The following is a 16,911-nucleotide window of genomic DNA, read 5'->3' as shown; positions in this document are numbered from 1 at the left end:
CACCTGCCCTGGTTCATTACCAAGTACTAAATCCAATATGGCCTCCCCTCTGGTCAGACAATCTACATACTGTGTCAGAAAAGCTTCCTGGACACACTGCACAAACACTACCCCATCCAAACTATTTGATCTAAAGAGTTTCCACTCAATGTTTGGGAAGTTGAAGTCACCCATGACTACTACCCTGTGATTTCTGCACCTTTCCGAAATCTGTTTCCCAATCTGTTCCTCCACATCTCTGCTGCTATTGGGGGGCCTATAGAAAACTCCCAACAAGGTGACTGCTCCTTTCCTATTTCTGACTTCAACCCATATTACCTCAGTAGGCAGATCCCCCTCGAACTGCCTTTCTGCAGCTGTTATACTATCTCTAATTAACAATGCCACCCCCCCACCTCTTTTACCATCCTCCCTAATCTTGTTGAAACATCTATAACCAGGGACCTCCAACAACCATTTCTGCCCCTCTTCTATCCAAGTTTCCGTGATGGCCACCACATCGTAGTCCCAAGTACCGATCCATGCCTTAAGTTCACCCACCTTATTCCTGATGCTTCTTGCATTAAAGTATACACACTTCAACCCATCTCCTTGCCTGCAAGTACTCGCCTTTGTCAGTGTTACCTTCCCCACTGCATCACTACATGCTTTGGCGTCCTGAATATCGGCTTCCTTAGTTGCTGGACTACAGATCCGGTTCCCATTCCCCTGCCAAATTAGTTTAAACCCTCCCGAAGAGTACGAGAAAACCTCCCCCCCAGGATATTGGTGCCCCTCTGGTTCAGATGCAACCCGTCCTGCTTGTACAGGTCCCACCTTCCCCAGAATGCGCTCCAATTATCCAAATACCTGAAGCCCTCCCTCCTACACCATTCCTGTAGCCACGTGTTCAACTGCACTCTCTCCTTATTCCTAGCCTCACTATCACGTGGCACCGGCAACAAACCAGAGATGACAACTCTGTCTGTCCTGGCCTTTAACTTCCAGCCTAACTCCCTAAACTTGTTTATTACCTCCACACCCTTTTTCCTACCTACGTCGTTGGTACCAATGTGCACCACGACCTCTGGCTGCTCCCCCTCCCCCTTCAGGATCCTGAAGACACGATCCGAGACATCCCTGGCCCTGGCACCCGGGAGGCAACATACCTTTCGGGAGTCTCGCTCGCGACCACAGAATCTCCTATCTATTCCCCCAACCATTAAATCTCCTATTACTATTGCTTTTCTATGCTCCCCCCTTCCCTTCTGAGCCCCAGAGCCAGGCTCAGTGTCAGAGACCTGGCCACTGGGGCCTTCCCCCGGTAGGTCATCCCCCTCCAACAGCATCCAAAACAATATACTTGTTTTGAAGGGGAATGGCCACGAGGGATCCCTGCACTGTCTGCCTGTTAGTTTTCTTTCCCCTGACTGTAACCCAGCTACTCTTGTCCAGTACCTTTGGTGTGGCTACCTCCCTGTAACTGTTCTCGATAACCCCCTCTGCCTCCCGGATGATCCGAAGTTCATCCAGCTCCAGCTCCAGTACCTTAACACGGTCTCTGAGGAGCTGGAGTTGGGCGCACTTCCCGCAGGTATAGTCAGCGGGGACACCAGTGGTTTCCCTCACCACCCACATCCTACAGGAGGAGCATGCAACTGCCCTAGCCTCCATCCCCTCTTACTTTACAGAATTAGCTGCCCCGTGGACCAACTGGACCTCCGCCCTCCGACTCTGCTTCCAGTCAGCTGTACTCTCAACTCCTGGCTCCCTTCACGCTCTTGGATAAATATAGGCAATGAAATGTAAGGAGCACCTTACTCCCTCCTCACCTAACTCCCTCAGTCACCAAACTCTCACTGTCGCACTCAAATGCAACAAGCTCAGCACTCCCTCAGTCACCAAACTCTCACTGTAGCACTCAAATGCCACTAGCTCAGCACTCCCTCAGTCACCAAACTCTCACTGTAGCACTCAAATGCCACTAGCTCAGCACTCCAGTGCAAACAAAGTCTGCACTATAACTAGCTCCTATTTATGCTGTGACTCCGGCCTCTGAAAACTGGCCTAATGCAATTAACTAATTAACAAGTTCCAGCTGTAAGTAAGTACAAGTAGAACCTTGTTTCGAGCTGATTCAAAATTCACCTTCTTATAGAACAAACAGCAACTTTTAAGTTAATTAACTAAATAAAAGAAATACTAGACTTTAAATAAAAATGAATCCTTATACTCCCTCAGTCACCAAACTCTCACTGTAGCACTCAAATGCCACACGCTCAGCACTCCATTATGCCCTGAATCTCTGTAACTGCCCCTCAATCTCTGTAAATGCCCCTCAAACTCTGTAACTGTCCCTCAATCACTGTATCTGCCCCTCAATCTCTTTAACTGCTCCTCAATCACTGTAAATAACCCTCTATCTCTGAACCTGACCCTCAATCACTGTAACTGCCCCTCAATCTCTGTAAATGCCCCTTAATCTCTGTAACTGACCTTCAATTTCTGTAAATGCCCCTCAATCTCTGTAAATGCCCCTCAAACTCTGTAACTGCCCGTCAATCTCTGCACCTGACCCTCAATCTCTTTAACTGCTCCTCAACCACTGTAAATGCCCCTCAATCTCTGCACCTGACCCTCAATCTCTGGAAATGCCCCTTAATCTCTGTCACTGCCCCTCAATCTCTGTAACTGCCCCTGAATCTCTGTAAATGCCCTGAATCTCTGTAACTGATCTTCAATCTCTGTAACTGACCTTCAGTCTCTGTAACTGACCCTCAATCTCTATAACTGCCTCTCAATCACTGTAAATGCCCTTCAATCTCTGCACCTGACCCTCAATCTCTGTAACAGCCCCTCATCTCTGTAAATGCCACTCTAGCTCTGTAATTGATCCTCAATCTCTGTAACGACCCCTCGATTTCTGTAACTGACCCTCAATCTCTGTATCTGCCCCTCAATCACTGTAAATACCCCTTAATCTCTGTAACTGACCTTCAATTTCTGTAAATGCCCCTCAATCTCTGTAAATGCCCCTCAAACTCTGTAACTGCCCGTCAATCTCTGCACCTGACCCTCAATCTCTTTAACTGCTCCTCAATCACTGTAAATGCCCCTCAATCTCTGCACCTGACCCTCAATCTCTGGAAATGCCCCTTAATCTCTGTCACTGCCCCTCAATCTCTGTAACTGCCCCTGAATCTCTGTAAATGCCCTGAATCTCTGTAACTGATCTTCAATCTCTGTAACTGACCCTCAATCTATATAACTGACCCTCAATCTCGGTAAATGCCCTGAATCTGATTAACTGATCTTCAATCTCTGTAATTGACCCTCAGTCTCTGTAAGTGACCTTCATTCTCTGTAACAAGAACAAAGAGAACAAAGAAAATTACAGCACAGGAACAGGCCCTTAGGCCCTCCCAGCCTGCGCCGTTCCAGATCCCATATCTAAACCTGTCTCCTATTTTCCCTCTGTTCCCGCCCGTTCATATACCTGTCTAGATGCCTCATAAATGATGCTATCGTGCCCGCCTCTACCACCTCCGCTGGTAAAGCGTTCCAGGCACCCACCACCCTCTGCGTAAAAAATGTTCCACGCACATCTCCCTTAAACATTCCCCCTCTCACCTTGAAATCATGACCCCTTGTAACTGACACCTCCACTCTTGGAAAAAGCTTGTCGCTATCCACCCTGTCCATACCTCTCATAATTTTGTAGACCTCAGTCAGGTCACCCCTCAACCTCCGTCTTTCCAACGAAAACAATCCTAATCTACTCAACCTTTCTTCATAGCTACCACCCTCCATACCAGGCAACATCCTGGTGAACCTCCTCTGCACCCTCTCCAAAGCATCCACATCCTTCTGGTAATGTGGCGACCAGAACTGCACGCAGTATTCCAAATGTGGCCTAACCAAAGTCTTATACAACTGTAACATGACCTGCCGACTCTTGTACTCAATACCCCGTCCGATGAAGGCAAGCATGCTGTATGCCTTCTTGACCACTTTATCGACCTGCGTTGCCACCTTCAGGGTACAATGGACCTGAACTCCCAGATCTCTCTGTACATCAATTTTCCCCAGGACCCTTCCATTGACCATATAGTCCGCTCTTGAATTTGATCTTCCAAAATGCATCACCTCGCCTTTGCCTGGATTGAACTCCACCTGCCATTTCTCTGCCCCTTAATTTCTGTAACAGCCCCTTAATTTCTGTAACTGCCCCGCAATCTCTGTAACTGACCCTGAATCACTGGAACTGACACTCAATCTCTGTAACTGCCCCTCAATCTTTGTAACTGAACCTGAATCACTGGAACTGACCCTCAATCTCTGTAACTGACCCTCAATGTCTGTAACTGATCCTGAATCTCTGTAACTGATGTTCAATCTCTGTTACTGCCCCTCAATCTCGGTAACTGACCCTCGATCGCTGTAACTACCCATTAATCTCTGTAAATTCCCTGAATCTCTGCAACTGATCATCAATCTCTGTAACTGCTGATCAATCTCTGTAACTGACCGTCAATCTCTATAACTGCCCCTCAATCTCTGTAACTGACCCTCTATCTCTGTAACTGATCTTCAATCTCTATAACTGACCCTCAATCTCTATAACTGACCCTCAATCTCTATAACTGACCCTCAATCTCAGTAAATGCCCTGAATCTCTGTAACTGATCTTCAATCTCTGTAACTGACCTTCAATCTCTGTAACTGATCTTCAATCTCTGTAACTGACCTTCAATCTCTGTAAAGACCCCTCAATTTCTGTAATTTACCATCAATATCTGTAAATGCCCGTCAATCTATGTAACTTCCCGTCAATCTCTGTAAATGCCCTGAATCTATGTAAATGCCCTGGATCTCTGCAACTGACCCTCAATCTCTGGAATTGACCCTCAATCTCTGGAAATGATCTTTAATCTCTGTAACTGCCCCTCAATCTCTGTAACTACGCCTTAATCTATGTGACTGTCCCTCAATCTCGGTAACTGCCCCTCAATCATTGTAAATGCCCCTTAATCTCTGTAACTGACCTTCAATCACTGTAAATGCCCCTTAATCTCTGTAACTGACCTTCAATCTCTGTAAATGCCCTGAATCTCTGCAACTGATCATCAATCTCTGCAACTGACCCTCAATCTATGTAACTGACCCTCAATCCCTGTAAATGCCCTGAATCTCTGTAACTGACCCTGAATCTCTATAATCACCCTCCGTCTCTGTAACTGCCCTTCAATCTCTGTAACTGACCTTCAATCTCTGTAACTGACCTTCAGTCTCTGACCTTCAATCTCTGTAACTGACCTCAATCTCTGTAACTGACCTCAATCTCTGTAACTGACCCTCAATCTCTGTAATTGACCGTCAATCTCTGTAACTGACCCTCAATCTCTGTAATTGACCGTCAATCTCTGTAACTGAACCTCAATCTCTCTGACTGCCCCTCGGTCTCTGTAAATGCCCCAAATCTCTGTTGCGGATCTTCAATCTCTGTAAATGCCCTGAATCTCTGTTAATGCCATGAATCTCTGTAACTGATCTTCAATCACTGTAACTGACCTTCAGTCAATGTGAATGCCCCTCAATCACTGTAATTTACCTGCAATCTCTGTAACTGCCCTGAATCTCTGTAAATGCCCTGAATCTCTGCAACTGATCTTCAATCTCTGTAACTGACCCTCAATCTCTGGAACTGACTCTCAATCTCTGTAACTGATCTTTAATCTCTGTAACTACCCCTTAATCTATGTGACTGTCCCTCAATCTCGGTAACTGCCCCTCAATGTCATGAACTGCAGCTCAATCTCTGTAACTGACCCTCAATCTCTGTAAATGCCCCTTAATCTCTGTAATTTCATAGAATTTACAGTGCAGAAGAAGGCCATTCGGCCCATTGAGTCTGCACCGGCTCCTGGAAAGAGCACTCTACCCAAGGTTAACACCTCCACCCTATCCCCATAACCCCATAACCCAGTAACCCCACCCAACACTAAGGGCAATTTTTGACACTAAGGGCAATTTATCATGGCCAATCCATCTAACCTGCACATCTTTGGACTGTGGGAGGAAACCGGAGCACCCGGAGGAAACCCACGCACACACGGGGAGGATGTGCAGACTCCGCACAGACAGTGACCCGAGACGGAATCGAACCTGGGACCCTGGAGCTGTGAAGCGATTGTGCTATCCACAATGCTACAGTGCTGCCCTTCAATCAAGTAATTGACCTTCAATCTCTGTAAATGCCCTGAATCTCTGCAACTGATCATCGATCTCTGCAAGTGACCCTTTTTCTCTGCAACTGACCCTCAATCTCTGTAACTGACCCTCAATCTCTGTAACTGACCCTCTATCTCTGTAACTGATGTTCAATCTCTGTAACTGACCTTCAATCTCTGTAACTGACCTTCAATCTCTGTAACTGACCTTCAATCTCTGTAAAGACCCCTCAATTTCTGTAATTTACATGCCCGTCAATCTATGTAACTTCCCCTCAATCTCTGTAAATGCCCTGAATCTATGTAAATGCCCTGGATCTCTGCAACTGACCCTCAATCTCTGGAATTGACCCTCAATCTCTGGAAATGATCTTTAATCTCTGTAACTGCCCCTCAATCTCTGTAACTGACCCTCTATCTCTGTAACTGATGTTCAATCTCTGTTGATCAGCCATGATCTCATTGAATGGTGGAGCAAGCTCGAGGGGCCAGATGGCCTACTCCTGCTCCTTGTTCTTATGTTCTTATGTTCTTATGTTCTTAACACGGCCAGTGGGTCGTGACCATTGAGTCAGGCTGAAACAGCCAAGGTCAGACTGGGTCATATTGGGTCAGACTGGGATATATTGGGTCAGACTGGCACTGTCCGGGACAGACTGGGGCTCACTGGGATACACTGGGACAGACTGGGACATGCTGGGTTAGACTGGGGCACATGGGGATACACTGGGACAGAGTGGGTCAGACTCTGTTAGACTTGGACAGACTGGGTCAGACTGGGACATGCTGGGTCAGACTGGGACATGCTGGGTCAGACTGGGACATATTGAGCCAGACTGTGAAATATTGGGCCCAACTGGTTCAGACTGGGACACACTGGGTCAGATGGACAGATTGGGCGAGGCTGGAACAGACTGTATCAGACCGGAAAAGATTGGGTCATACTGGCCAGACGGGAACAGCCTGGGTTTAACTGGGTCAAACTTGGACAGACTAGGTCAGACAAGGATGGACTGGGTCAGACTGAGACAGACTGGGTCAGTCTGGAGCATATTGGGTCAGACTGGGAAATATCCGGTCAGACTGGGAGACATTGGGCCAGATTTGTACAGTCTGGCACAGACGAGGTCAGTCTGGAACATAATTTAAGTCTGACTGGGACATAATGGGACAGACTGGTCAGACTGTGTGAGGCTGGGCCAGAGTGGGACATATTGGATCAGATTGGGACAGGCTAGGTCAGAGTGGGACAAACTGGGTCAGACTGGGGCAGACTGGGACAGATTAGGATCAACTGGGACAGACTGGGTCAGACTGGGGTAGACTGGGTGGACTGGGACAGATGAGGACACACTGGGACAGATTGGGAGAGATTTGATGAGACAGTGAGCTGTGAATTGGACTATCTGCTCTTACTGTTACACAGCACTGGGGAGCTGTTTGATGTGTTGTTTTTGTTTCGTTCCAGGATCCTGAATAATTTTTAACTATTCTCATTATTTTCTTTAGATAGAGGGAATGAACATTTCTCAAATTGGACTCAATCTCCAGCACCTTCTCTGGCTCTACAATCCACTGGCCTACACTCCCATCTTTTCATTGAATCTGCTCCTCTTTTAACTGGAGGTTTTGTCCTTTATCAACCCAGAGAGCTTCTGGTTAGCTCAGGTGTCCCCTGCAGTTCAATATCAATGAGCTCTTCACCTCTGAATACATTGCAAAACCTTTTCAATTCCTCATCCTGGACATTGCCAGTATTGGAATATCAACCCGAGACGCTGCCAATGTCAGAGTGTCTAGCTGTCACACACTGCTCTCAGATACCTATGTGGTCATTTCCTCAAATCTCAAACATATCCCAACTCCAGGACTTCTCAATAGCCAAAGTTGATGTGAATGAACAAAGTGACTCACACAGTTCCATTGTCTGTGGGTTTCCAGTTGCTGCAGTTTCAGACCTATCAAAGGATGAAGCCCTGCCTGATTTCCAATCCTTGTTGGCTTCTTATATTGCAAATACTAAATCTCCAGAAACTCTGTGTTCAGTAACTAATACAAGTCCTGTCAGCATATCATCTGGTCACTATATATCACCCACTATTGGCAAAGCCTTGTCACTAACTATGGAAGCACAGAGAAGAGCGAGTGAGCTAATCAAAGACAAAGTCCTCAAGTCAACAGAAACACTTCCAAGCCAGACTTCACATGGTAAAGAGGTGAGTCTCTCGTGTGTATCAACAGTAGAGACAACTGTCACTCAGTGCACATCACCCCAGAGCTAGAATTTTGTGGGTTTAAGCACAGATTTGACATATTCGAGGCTGACATTCAGTCCTGAGAGTGTTGTCATCCTTTGGATAGTTTTCAGCTCACATTGCCCTCCCAGGTGGACATTCCCATAGAAGGAATTCAAAGATGAACAGGAGAGTTCTTCCCTGTGTACTTGTCAATGTGTATTTCTTAATCATACAATCTTGCAGGGCGGCATGTGGCGCAGTGGCTAGCACCGGAACTACAGCGCTGAGGACCAGGGTTCGAATCCCGGCCCTTGGTCACTGTCCATGTGGAGTTTGCACATTCTCCCCATGTCTGCGTGGGTTTCACCCCCACAACCCAAAGATGTGCAGGTTAGATGAATTGGCCATGCTAAATTGCCCCTTAATTGGAAACAAAAATTATTGGGTACTCTTGATTTATTTATTTTTTAAATCACACAATCTTGCAGCAAGTGGGGATCATTTGGTCCATCATATCTGTGTCAGCCCTTTAGCAGAGATGTCTAATTAGGCCCATTCCAGTGCAAGGTCTGCTATTGTTCTGTAATTTAATCCCCTCTGTGGATTTGCAAAACTCTCTGAAAGTTCACAATTCACTGAATTAAAAACTTCTCATCATTTCCCATTGGTTCTTTTGCTAATTACTTGAAATTAAACACATTATCCTCTCATTATGGCCAGGGCCAGATGAGCTGATCCCAGGCTGTTGAATGAGGCATGGGAAGAAATAACAGGGGCGCTGGTAATAATTTTCAATTCCTCTCTGGCCACGGGAGAGGTGCCGGAGGACTGGAGGATACCTAATACGGTAACATTATTCAAAAGGGAGGAATGGACAAATTAGAAAACTGCAGGCCAGTCAGTCTAACCTCAGGGGCTGCCTCCTCTACTGCAAAACAACAGCGGGTTGCCCAGAAAATCGCGGGATTAAAACACCCTATCACACAGTGTAATATATATTGCATCACTCTTCCACAGTATTTTATATATATTACATGTTATCACAGTGTGTAATATATTACAACACTCCATCACACAATGTGTACTATATTACAACACTCTATCGCAGTGTGTAATATATATTGCAACGCTCCATCATTTAGTGTGTCATCGATATTACAATACTCTATCACAGTGTGTAATATATTTTTTTAATAAATGTTTTTTATTGGGTTTTTGAACAAAGTATATTTACCGTTATTAGTGTGTAATATATATATGATATGGAGCTGCTGACGTTGGACTGGGGTGGGCACAGTAAGAGGCCTTACAACACCATCAGGTTACTCACCTGATGAAGGAGCTGTGCTCAAAAAGCTAGTGATTCAAAACAAACCTGTTGGACCTTAACCTTGTGTTGTAAGACTTTGTAATATATATAGCAACACTCCATCACTCAGTGTGTAATATATATTTAAAAACTCTGTCACATTGCAATATGTTGCAGAATTCTATCACAAGTATTTAATCTGTTCTATAGATTCTAAAATTCTATGTGGAACATTTTGATAGTCTCCAAAAAGAGGCCCAGGTTTTGCAGCAATGATCAACCCATGTGCTTTCCTGCTAATATTGACATGTTGCAAACCTCAGGCTAAGCTGCTAATCTAAATCGTTATAATGTGGAGATGCTGGTGTTGGACTGGAGTGAGCACATTAAGAAGTATTGCAACACCAGGTTAAAGTCCAACAGGTTTGTTTCAAATCACTAGCTTTCGGAGCGCAGCTCCTTCATCAGGTGAATGAAGAGGTGGGTTCCACAAACACATATATAGGTAAATTCAATGACGCAAGATGATACTTTGAATGCGAGTCTTTGTAGATAATTAAGTCTTTGCAGGTCGAGACGGTGCGACTGGAGAGAGGGATAATCACAGGTTAAAGACACGGGGAATTGTATCGGTCTGAACCCCAAGCGGAGGGGGGAGGAACGGGGCGCTTCTTGGGCCGGCTGAGATTCCCTAAGGTGGAGGAGGGGCAGGTGGAGGGACTGGGGACGCCGATTGAGCTGGAGGAGCTGGTCAAGGGGATAGGGAGCATGCAGTCGGGGAAGGCGCCGGGACCGGATGGGTTCCCGGTCGAATTCTATAAAATGTATGCAGACCTGCTGGGCCCCCTGTTGGTTAGGACCTTTAACGAGGCAAGGGAGGGGGGGGGGGGCTTTTCCCCCGACTATGTCCCGGGCGCTGATTTCCTTGATCCTTAAGCGGGACAAGGACCCCCTGCAGTGTGGGTCATACAGGCCGATCTCGCTGTTAAATGTGGACGCCAAGCTGTTGGCGAAGATCTTGGCCACAAGGATAGAGGACTGTGTGCCGTGGGTCATCCACGAGGACCAGACGGGGTTCGTGAAGGGAAGGCAGCTGAACACCAACATACGGAGGCTCTTGAATGTTATAATGATGTCGGCGGTAGCGGGGGAAGCGGAGATAGTGGTGGCGCTAGACACGGAGAAGGCCTTTGATAGGGTTGAGTGGGGGTACTTGTGGGAGGTGCTGGAAAGGTTTGGGTTTGGGGAGGAGTTTGTCAGATGGATGAGGTTGTTATATGAGACCCTGATGGCGAGCGTGGCCACGAATAGGAGAAGATCGGAGTACTTTCGGTTGTACCGAGGGACGAGACAGGGGTGTCCCTTGTCCTCCTTGCTCTTTGCGTTGGCAGTCGAACCCCTGGCGGGGGATCAGGAGGAGGGGATTGGTAGGCTCCCACTAAAAAGGGCGGAGAGGAGCTTTAGGTACCTGGGAGTCCAGGTGGCCAGGAGCTGGGGGCCCTACACAAACTTAACCTTACAAGGCTGGTGGAGCAAATGGAGGAGGAGTTTAAAAGATGGGACATGTTGCCGCTGTCGCTGGCGGGTAGGGTGCAGTCAGTCAAGATGACGGTGCTCCCGAGGTTTTTGTTCCTGTTCCAGTGCCTCCCCATCCTTATCCCGAAGGCCTTTTTTAGGAGGGTTAACAGGAGTATTACGGGATTTGTATGGGCGCATGGGACTCCGAGGGTGAGAAGGGTGTTTTTGGAGCCGGGCAGGGATAGGGGGGGGCCGGCGCTGCCCAACCTCTGTGGGTACTATTGGGCTGCCAACACAGCGATGGTGCGTAAGTGGGCAATGGACGGGGAAGGGGCAGCATGGAAGAGGATGGAGATGGCGTCCTGTGTGGACACGAGCCTGGAGGCGCTGGTAACGGCGCCGTTGCCGCTCCCTCCAACGAGGTATACCACGGGCCCGGTGGTGGTGGCTACCCTCAAAATTTGGGGGTAATGGAGACGGCACAGGGGGGAGGTGGGGGCCTCGATGGTGTCCCCGATACGGGGGAACCACCAGTTCCAGGGAGAATCGATGGCGGGTTCATGAGTTGGCACAGGGCGGGTGTTAGGAGGTTGAGGGACCTGTTTGTAGACGGGAAGTTTGCAAGCCTGGGTGAGTTAGAGGGGAAATACGGGCTCCCACGGGGAACATTTTTAGGTATATGCAGGTAAGGGCGTTTGCCAGGCGGCAGGTGGCGGGGTTCCCTCTGTTGCCCCCACGTGGGGTCCAGGACAGGGTGCTCTCAGGGGTGTGGATTGGAGGGGGAAGGATTTCGGACATGTACCAAGTGATGCAGGAGGTAGACGAGGCCTCGGTGGAGGAGCTGAAGGGTAAATGGGAAGAGGAGCTGGGTGAGGAGATTGAGGAGGGGATGTGGCGGATGCTCTGGAAAGAGTGAACTCCTCCTCTTCTTGTGCGAGGCTTAGCCTCATACAGTTCAAGGTGCTACATAGCTGATGTGGCAGCACGGTAGCATGGTGGTTAGCATAAATGCTTCACAGCTCCAGGGTCCCAGGTTCGATTCCCAGCTGGGTCACTGTCTGTGCTAAGTCTGCACGTCCTCCCCGTGTGTGCGTGGGTTTCCTCCGGGTGCTCCAGTTTCCTCCCACAGTCCAAAGATGTGCGGGTTAGGTGGATTGGCCATGCTAAATTGCCCGGTGTCCTAAAAAAAGTAAGGTTAAGGGGGGGGTTGTTGGGTTACGAGTATATGGTGGATACGTGGGTTTGAGTAGGGTGATCATTGCTCGGCACAACATCGAGGGCCGAAGGGCCTGTTCTGTGCTGTACTGTTCTATGTTCTATAGGGCTCATAGGACCGGGACGAGGATGAGTAGGTTCTTTGGGGGCGAAGACAGGTGTACTAGGTGCTCGGGGAGCCCAGCGAACCATACCCATATGTTCTGGACATACCCAGCGCTCTGGGAATTTTGGAAGGGCGTAGCAAGGACGGTGTCGAGGGTGGTAGGATCCAGGGTCAAGCCAGGCTGGGGACTCGCAATTTTTGGGGTTGCGGTGGAGCCGGGAGTGCAGGAGGCGAAAGAGGCCGGTGTCCTGGCCTTTGCGTCCCTTGTAGCCCGGCGGAGGATTCTTCTTCAGTGGAAGGATGCGAGGCCCCCAAGCGTGGAGGCCTGGATCAATGATATGGCGGGGTTCATCAAATTGGAGAGGGTGAAATTTGCCCTGAGGGGATCAGTACAGGGGTTTTTCAAACGGTGGCAACCTTTCCTAGATTTCCTGGCAGAATGGTAGGGAAAAAGGCCAGCAGCAGCAGCAACCCGGGGGGGTGGGGGTCGTTTCGGTGGGTTGGTTTGAAGGGACGTGTACATGTGTACCTTGTCTATGATGGGTGTTAATCTATTTCTTCTTTTTCTGTATTTACCGGGGGGGGGGGGGGGGGGGTGTTCTTTCTTGTTTTTATTAGCTGTTAATATTATTTTCTGTTAATATTTTCTGTTATTGATATTTTGTGAAAATCTGAATAAAAATTATTTTAAAATTTAAAAACAGAAAAATCACAGGTTAAAGAGGTGTCTCAAGCCAGGACAGTTGGTAGGATTTTGCTAGCCCAGACCAGATGGTGGTGGTGGTGGTGGTGGTGGGGGGGGGGGGGGGGGGGGGGGGCGGGGGTTGAATGTTCGATTACTGCACTTATTTTCCGATCACTCATTCAGTTCTTCTTCTGCTTACAATTCTCAGCTGCAGACCAGTGGATTTAAACACAAAGTGATGACAAATTTCGAGACTGCACAGCCTCGTGTTCTGCTCCTGCCTGCAGGGCTCTCCTCTGTAATTCTGCACTGGCCATTCATAGTACCCACGGTTCCTGCTGTCTCCAGTGATCTCACAAGTCTCACCATCCCCAGTGAATCCACTGTTTCCAGTGAGTCCATAATTCCCACTGTCTCCAGTGAGTCCATAATTCCCACTGGCTCCAGTGAGTCCACTTTTCCCACTGTCTCCAGTGAGTCCACTTTTCCCACTGTCTCCAGTGAGTTAATAGTTCCCACTGTCTCCAGTGAGTTCACTGTTTCCACTGTCTCCAGTGAGTTAATAGTTCCCACTGTCTCCAGTGAGTTCACTGTGCCCATTGTCTCCAGTGAGGTCACTGTTTGCACTGTCTTCAGTGAGTCCACAGTGCCCACTTTCTCCAGTGAGTCCACAGTGCCCACTGTCTCCAGTGAGTTCACTGTTTCCACTGTCTCCAGTGAGTCCACAGTTCCCACTGTCTCCAGTGAGTCCACAGTGCCCACTGTCTCCAGTGAGTCCACTGTTCCCACTGTCTCCAGTGAGTCCACAGTGCCCACTGTCTCGAGTGAGTCCACAGCTCCCACTGTCTCCACTGAGTCCACTGTTCCCACTGTCTCCAGTGAGTCCACAGTTTCCACTGTCTCTAGTGAGTCCATAGTTCGCACTATCTCCAGTGAGTCCACAGTTTCCACTGTCTCTAGTGAGTCCATAGTTCGCACTATCTCCAGTGAGTCCACAGTTTCCACTGTCTCTAGTGAGTCCATAGTTCGCACTATCTCCAGTGAGTCCACAGTTTCCACTGTCTCTAGTGAGTCCATAGTTCGCACTATCTCCAGTGAGTTCACAGTTCCCACTGTCCCCAGTAACACCACTGCCCCCAGTGTCAACACAGTTGCCAGTGTATCCAGTGACCCTAGAAATCCCACTGACCCGACAGTGAAAATTAGTTCACAGGATTCACTTCTGCCTTTCACTGCTTGCGATGTTGATGAAAGTCGGGACTGCACATTTAGAGTGATGATTGCGACAGAGAATACTTGGAATACACACTGCACCAATCTTGGGCTGGTAAAACTGGGAAACACTGGCTTAGGAAACACTATCAAAGTTCCTCGTGCAGAATGGAAACATTCTGAATCTTTGAAGAATGATCAGCAGAAATTCCATCAGCAAATGGACCTTACGGCCCCTTCGTGCAGTTGGTCCAGTCCACGGGCTCCACCTTCTTGGGACTCACCCATGTCTGAGGAGAGAGCCTGGTTTTGGCACAGCGAGTGCCACTGCATCGGTATGAAAAAGTGTGAGGGAATTTGTGGAAGTCAGGATGTTCCCAATGCTGCCCTTCCAAACAGACAGGGAAGGGTCAAATCTCTGGAAGCGGCAATCAGACAGCAGCGAGAGGAGAACGATGAGAGCAGCAGCGATGAAGACAGACTTTTCATAGAGACGGAATAAAGGTGAGAGCTGAGTGGCCCGAGTTACTCAGGATGTGAGTGGACATTGGTGCCTGATGTTCGGTTCCATGGGGGACTGTGGTTTGTAAGTGAAGGAATATTTTGCCATACTTATGGTAAAGGTCTCTGAACCTTTTGTATAAATGAACTATTGCATGTGATCATTTTATGTAGCTACTGGGTAAGATGATTTTTTCAGTGTTTGTGGAATTAAAAGGGATTAAAAGTGGAAAATGTCAGTGTTTTCACACACGTTCTCAGTAACATTATAAAGAGTTTGTTTCTCATGTGTATAGAGTGGACTGATTGGGTGGAACCCCACCAAAAATAGCAAAGTCTCAGTCCCAGCGAGAAAAACAGAGTGAATCCCACTGACCGAGCCAGAGAGATTTCTTATGGAATCTTTCACCATTTTTCTGCCCACGTCAATCACGCTGCACTCAGGGCACCGTCCCACTGATTCGCTTGCCATGGGAAAATGTAATCACTGGAGAGCTCCATGTAAACGTCTCCGCAGCACTGCCTTGTTCCAGATCCACTTGGGGGGAAGACACACAGAAGCCGGCAGCGTGTTTCACGGAGGGAGCCCTGACCAGATTGCTAGATGATGTGCAGCAGAGGTGCACTGTTTCCACTGAGGCAACTGGATTCACTGTTTTGGAGGCTAAGTGCCAGCGCCTGATGGGAATTGTGGCTTTTTACAACGGCAAAATCGGCGCTGAAACCTCACCGGTCCCAGGATCGGTGAGGGGCATCCACTACCTGCAATCCAGGAGGAGACCCACCAGAGGGAGTGCCAGCTCCTTCAATAGAGGACTGGCCAGCAGTGCAGGAAGAGGATGAATGACCTTCTCCACGCAGCCAGGGTAGGCCTGCCACCTCCAATCCCTCGCTGCATCCCTTCACCCACCCTGGCACCTCCAAGATGATCTCTCACACAGCCACCTCGTGGGTTGCAAGGTGGCAAGGCCCTCTTTTTTACCCCCCCCCCCATGCTAAAATCAAACACAACCAGCATGAGAGAACATTGCCACCCAGAGTATGGCAGAGTATGCAGAGCGCACCCTCCACGAGGAAAGAGCCCTTGAGCTGGCCGGGGAGGAGCAGCACTGTGCGTGTGCTGATGAAAATGGGGCAGTGAAAATAAGTCCCTTTGTTGTGGGCTGAAGGGACGTGTATATTTGTTTTTTGCTAATGTCGGGCGTTAATTTATTTCTTCTTTTTTGTATAGGGGGGTGGGGGGGGGGGGGGGTTTCTGTTCTTAGTATTTTCTGTTATTGATATTTTGTGAAAATTTGAATAAAAATTATTTTTTAAAAAAGAAGATGGGGCAGTGAGCAAAAGGGAGAACCTAAGGACACAAAGACATTCCTCAAACCTCGTGTGAGTAAATAGTGCGCATCATTTATCCCCCGTGACATAACATGGAAACAATGAAAATAGGAGCAGGAGGAGGCCATACGGCCGTTCAAGCCCACTCCACCATTCATTATGATTATCCAACTCAATATACGGTCCCGCTTTCCCCCATATCCTTTGATCCCCTTTGCCCTAAGATCCAAATCCAACTGCTTTTTGAAATCATACAGGGCGGGATTCTCCTTTACAGAAACTATGGGCTGGATTCACTGTATTGGAGGCTAAATGCCAGCCGCCCCATTGTGGATCCAATCAGCGACCGCTCTCAGCCAACCCCACGCCTGTGCCGTGCGGCAGCCAACCAACCCCGGGGGACCCAAATGTTACTTCTGTGGGCAGTCCAAATACCCCCGACAGCGCTGCCCGGCCCGGAGCGCCCTCTGCAAGGCCTGTGGCAAGAAGGGACACTTCGCTGCTGAAGCGACCATCAATTCATTCAGAGACACGAGTTGAAGTAAACTGTGGCTTTAATCGGCTTACAACTGAGCCTGAACTGAGGG

The 16,911-nt window shown here is 48.4% G+C and overlaps 1 protein-coding gene across 1 annotated transcript in view; it reads left to right on the top strand.

The window, feature by feature from the left end:
* The window catches only part of LOC119969128, a 222,294-nt gene extending 207,301 nt beyond the window's left edge, over nucleotides 1-14,993 (top strand). The window contains exons 6-7 of the mRNA XM_038802346.1: nucleotides 7,719-8,425; nucleotides 13,488-14,993. Of these exons, the coding sequence (XP_038658274.1) occupies nucleotides 7,719-8,425; nucleotides 13,488-14,993 (2,213 nt within the window). The remainder of the gene's footprint in view (nucleotides 1-7,718; nucleotides 8,426-13,487) is intronic.
* Nucleotides 14,994-16,911: the final 1,918 nt, after the last annotated feature.

Source organism: Scyliorhinus canicula, chromosome 7 (genome assembly GCF_902713615.1).
Source record: "Scyliorhinus canicula chromosome 7, sScyCan1.1, whole genome shotgun sequence".
Classification (NCBI taxonomy): Eukaryota; Metazoa; Chordata; class Chondrichthyes; order Carcharhiniformes; family Scyliorhinidae; genus Scyliorhinus; species Scyliorhinus canicula.
This window is presented reverse-complemented; position numbering and strand designations above follow the sequence as displayed.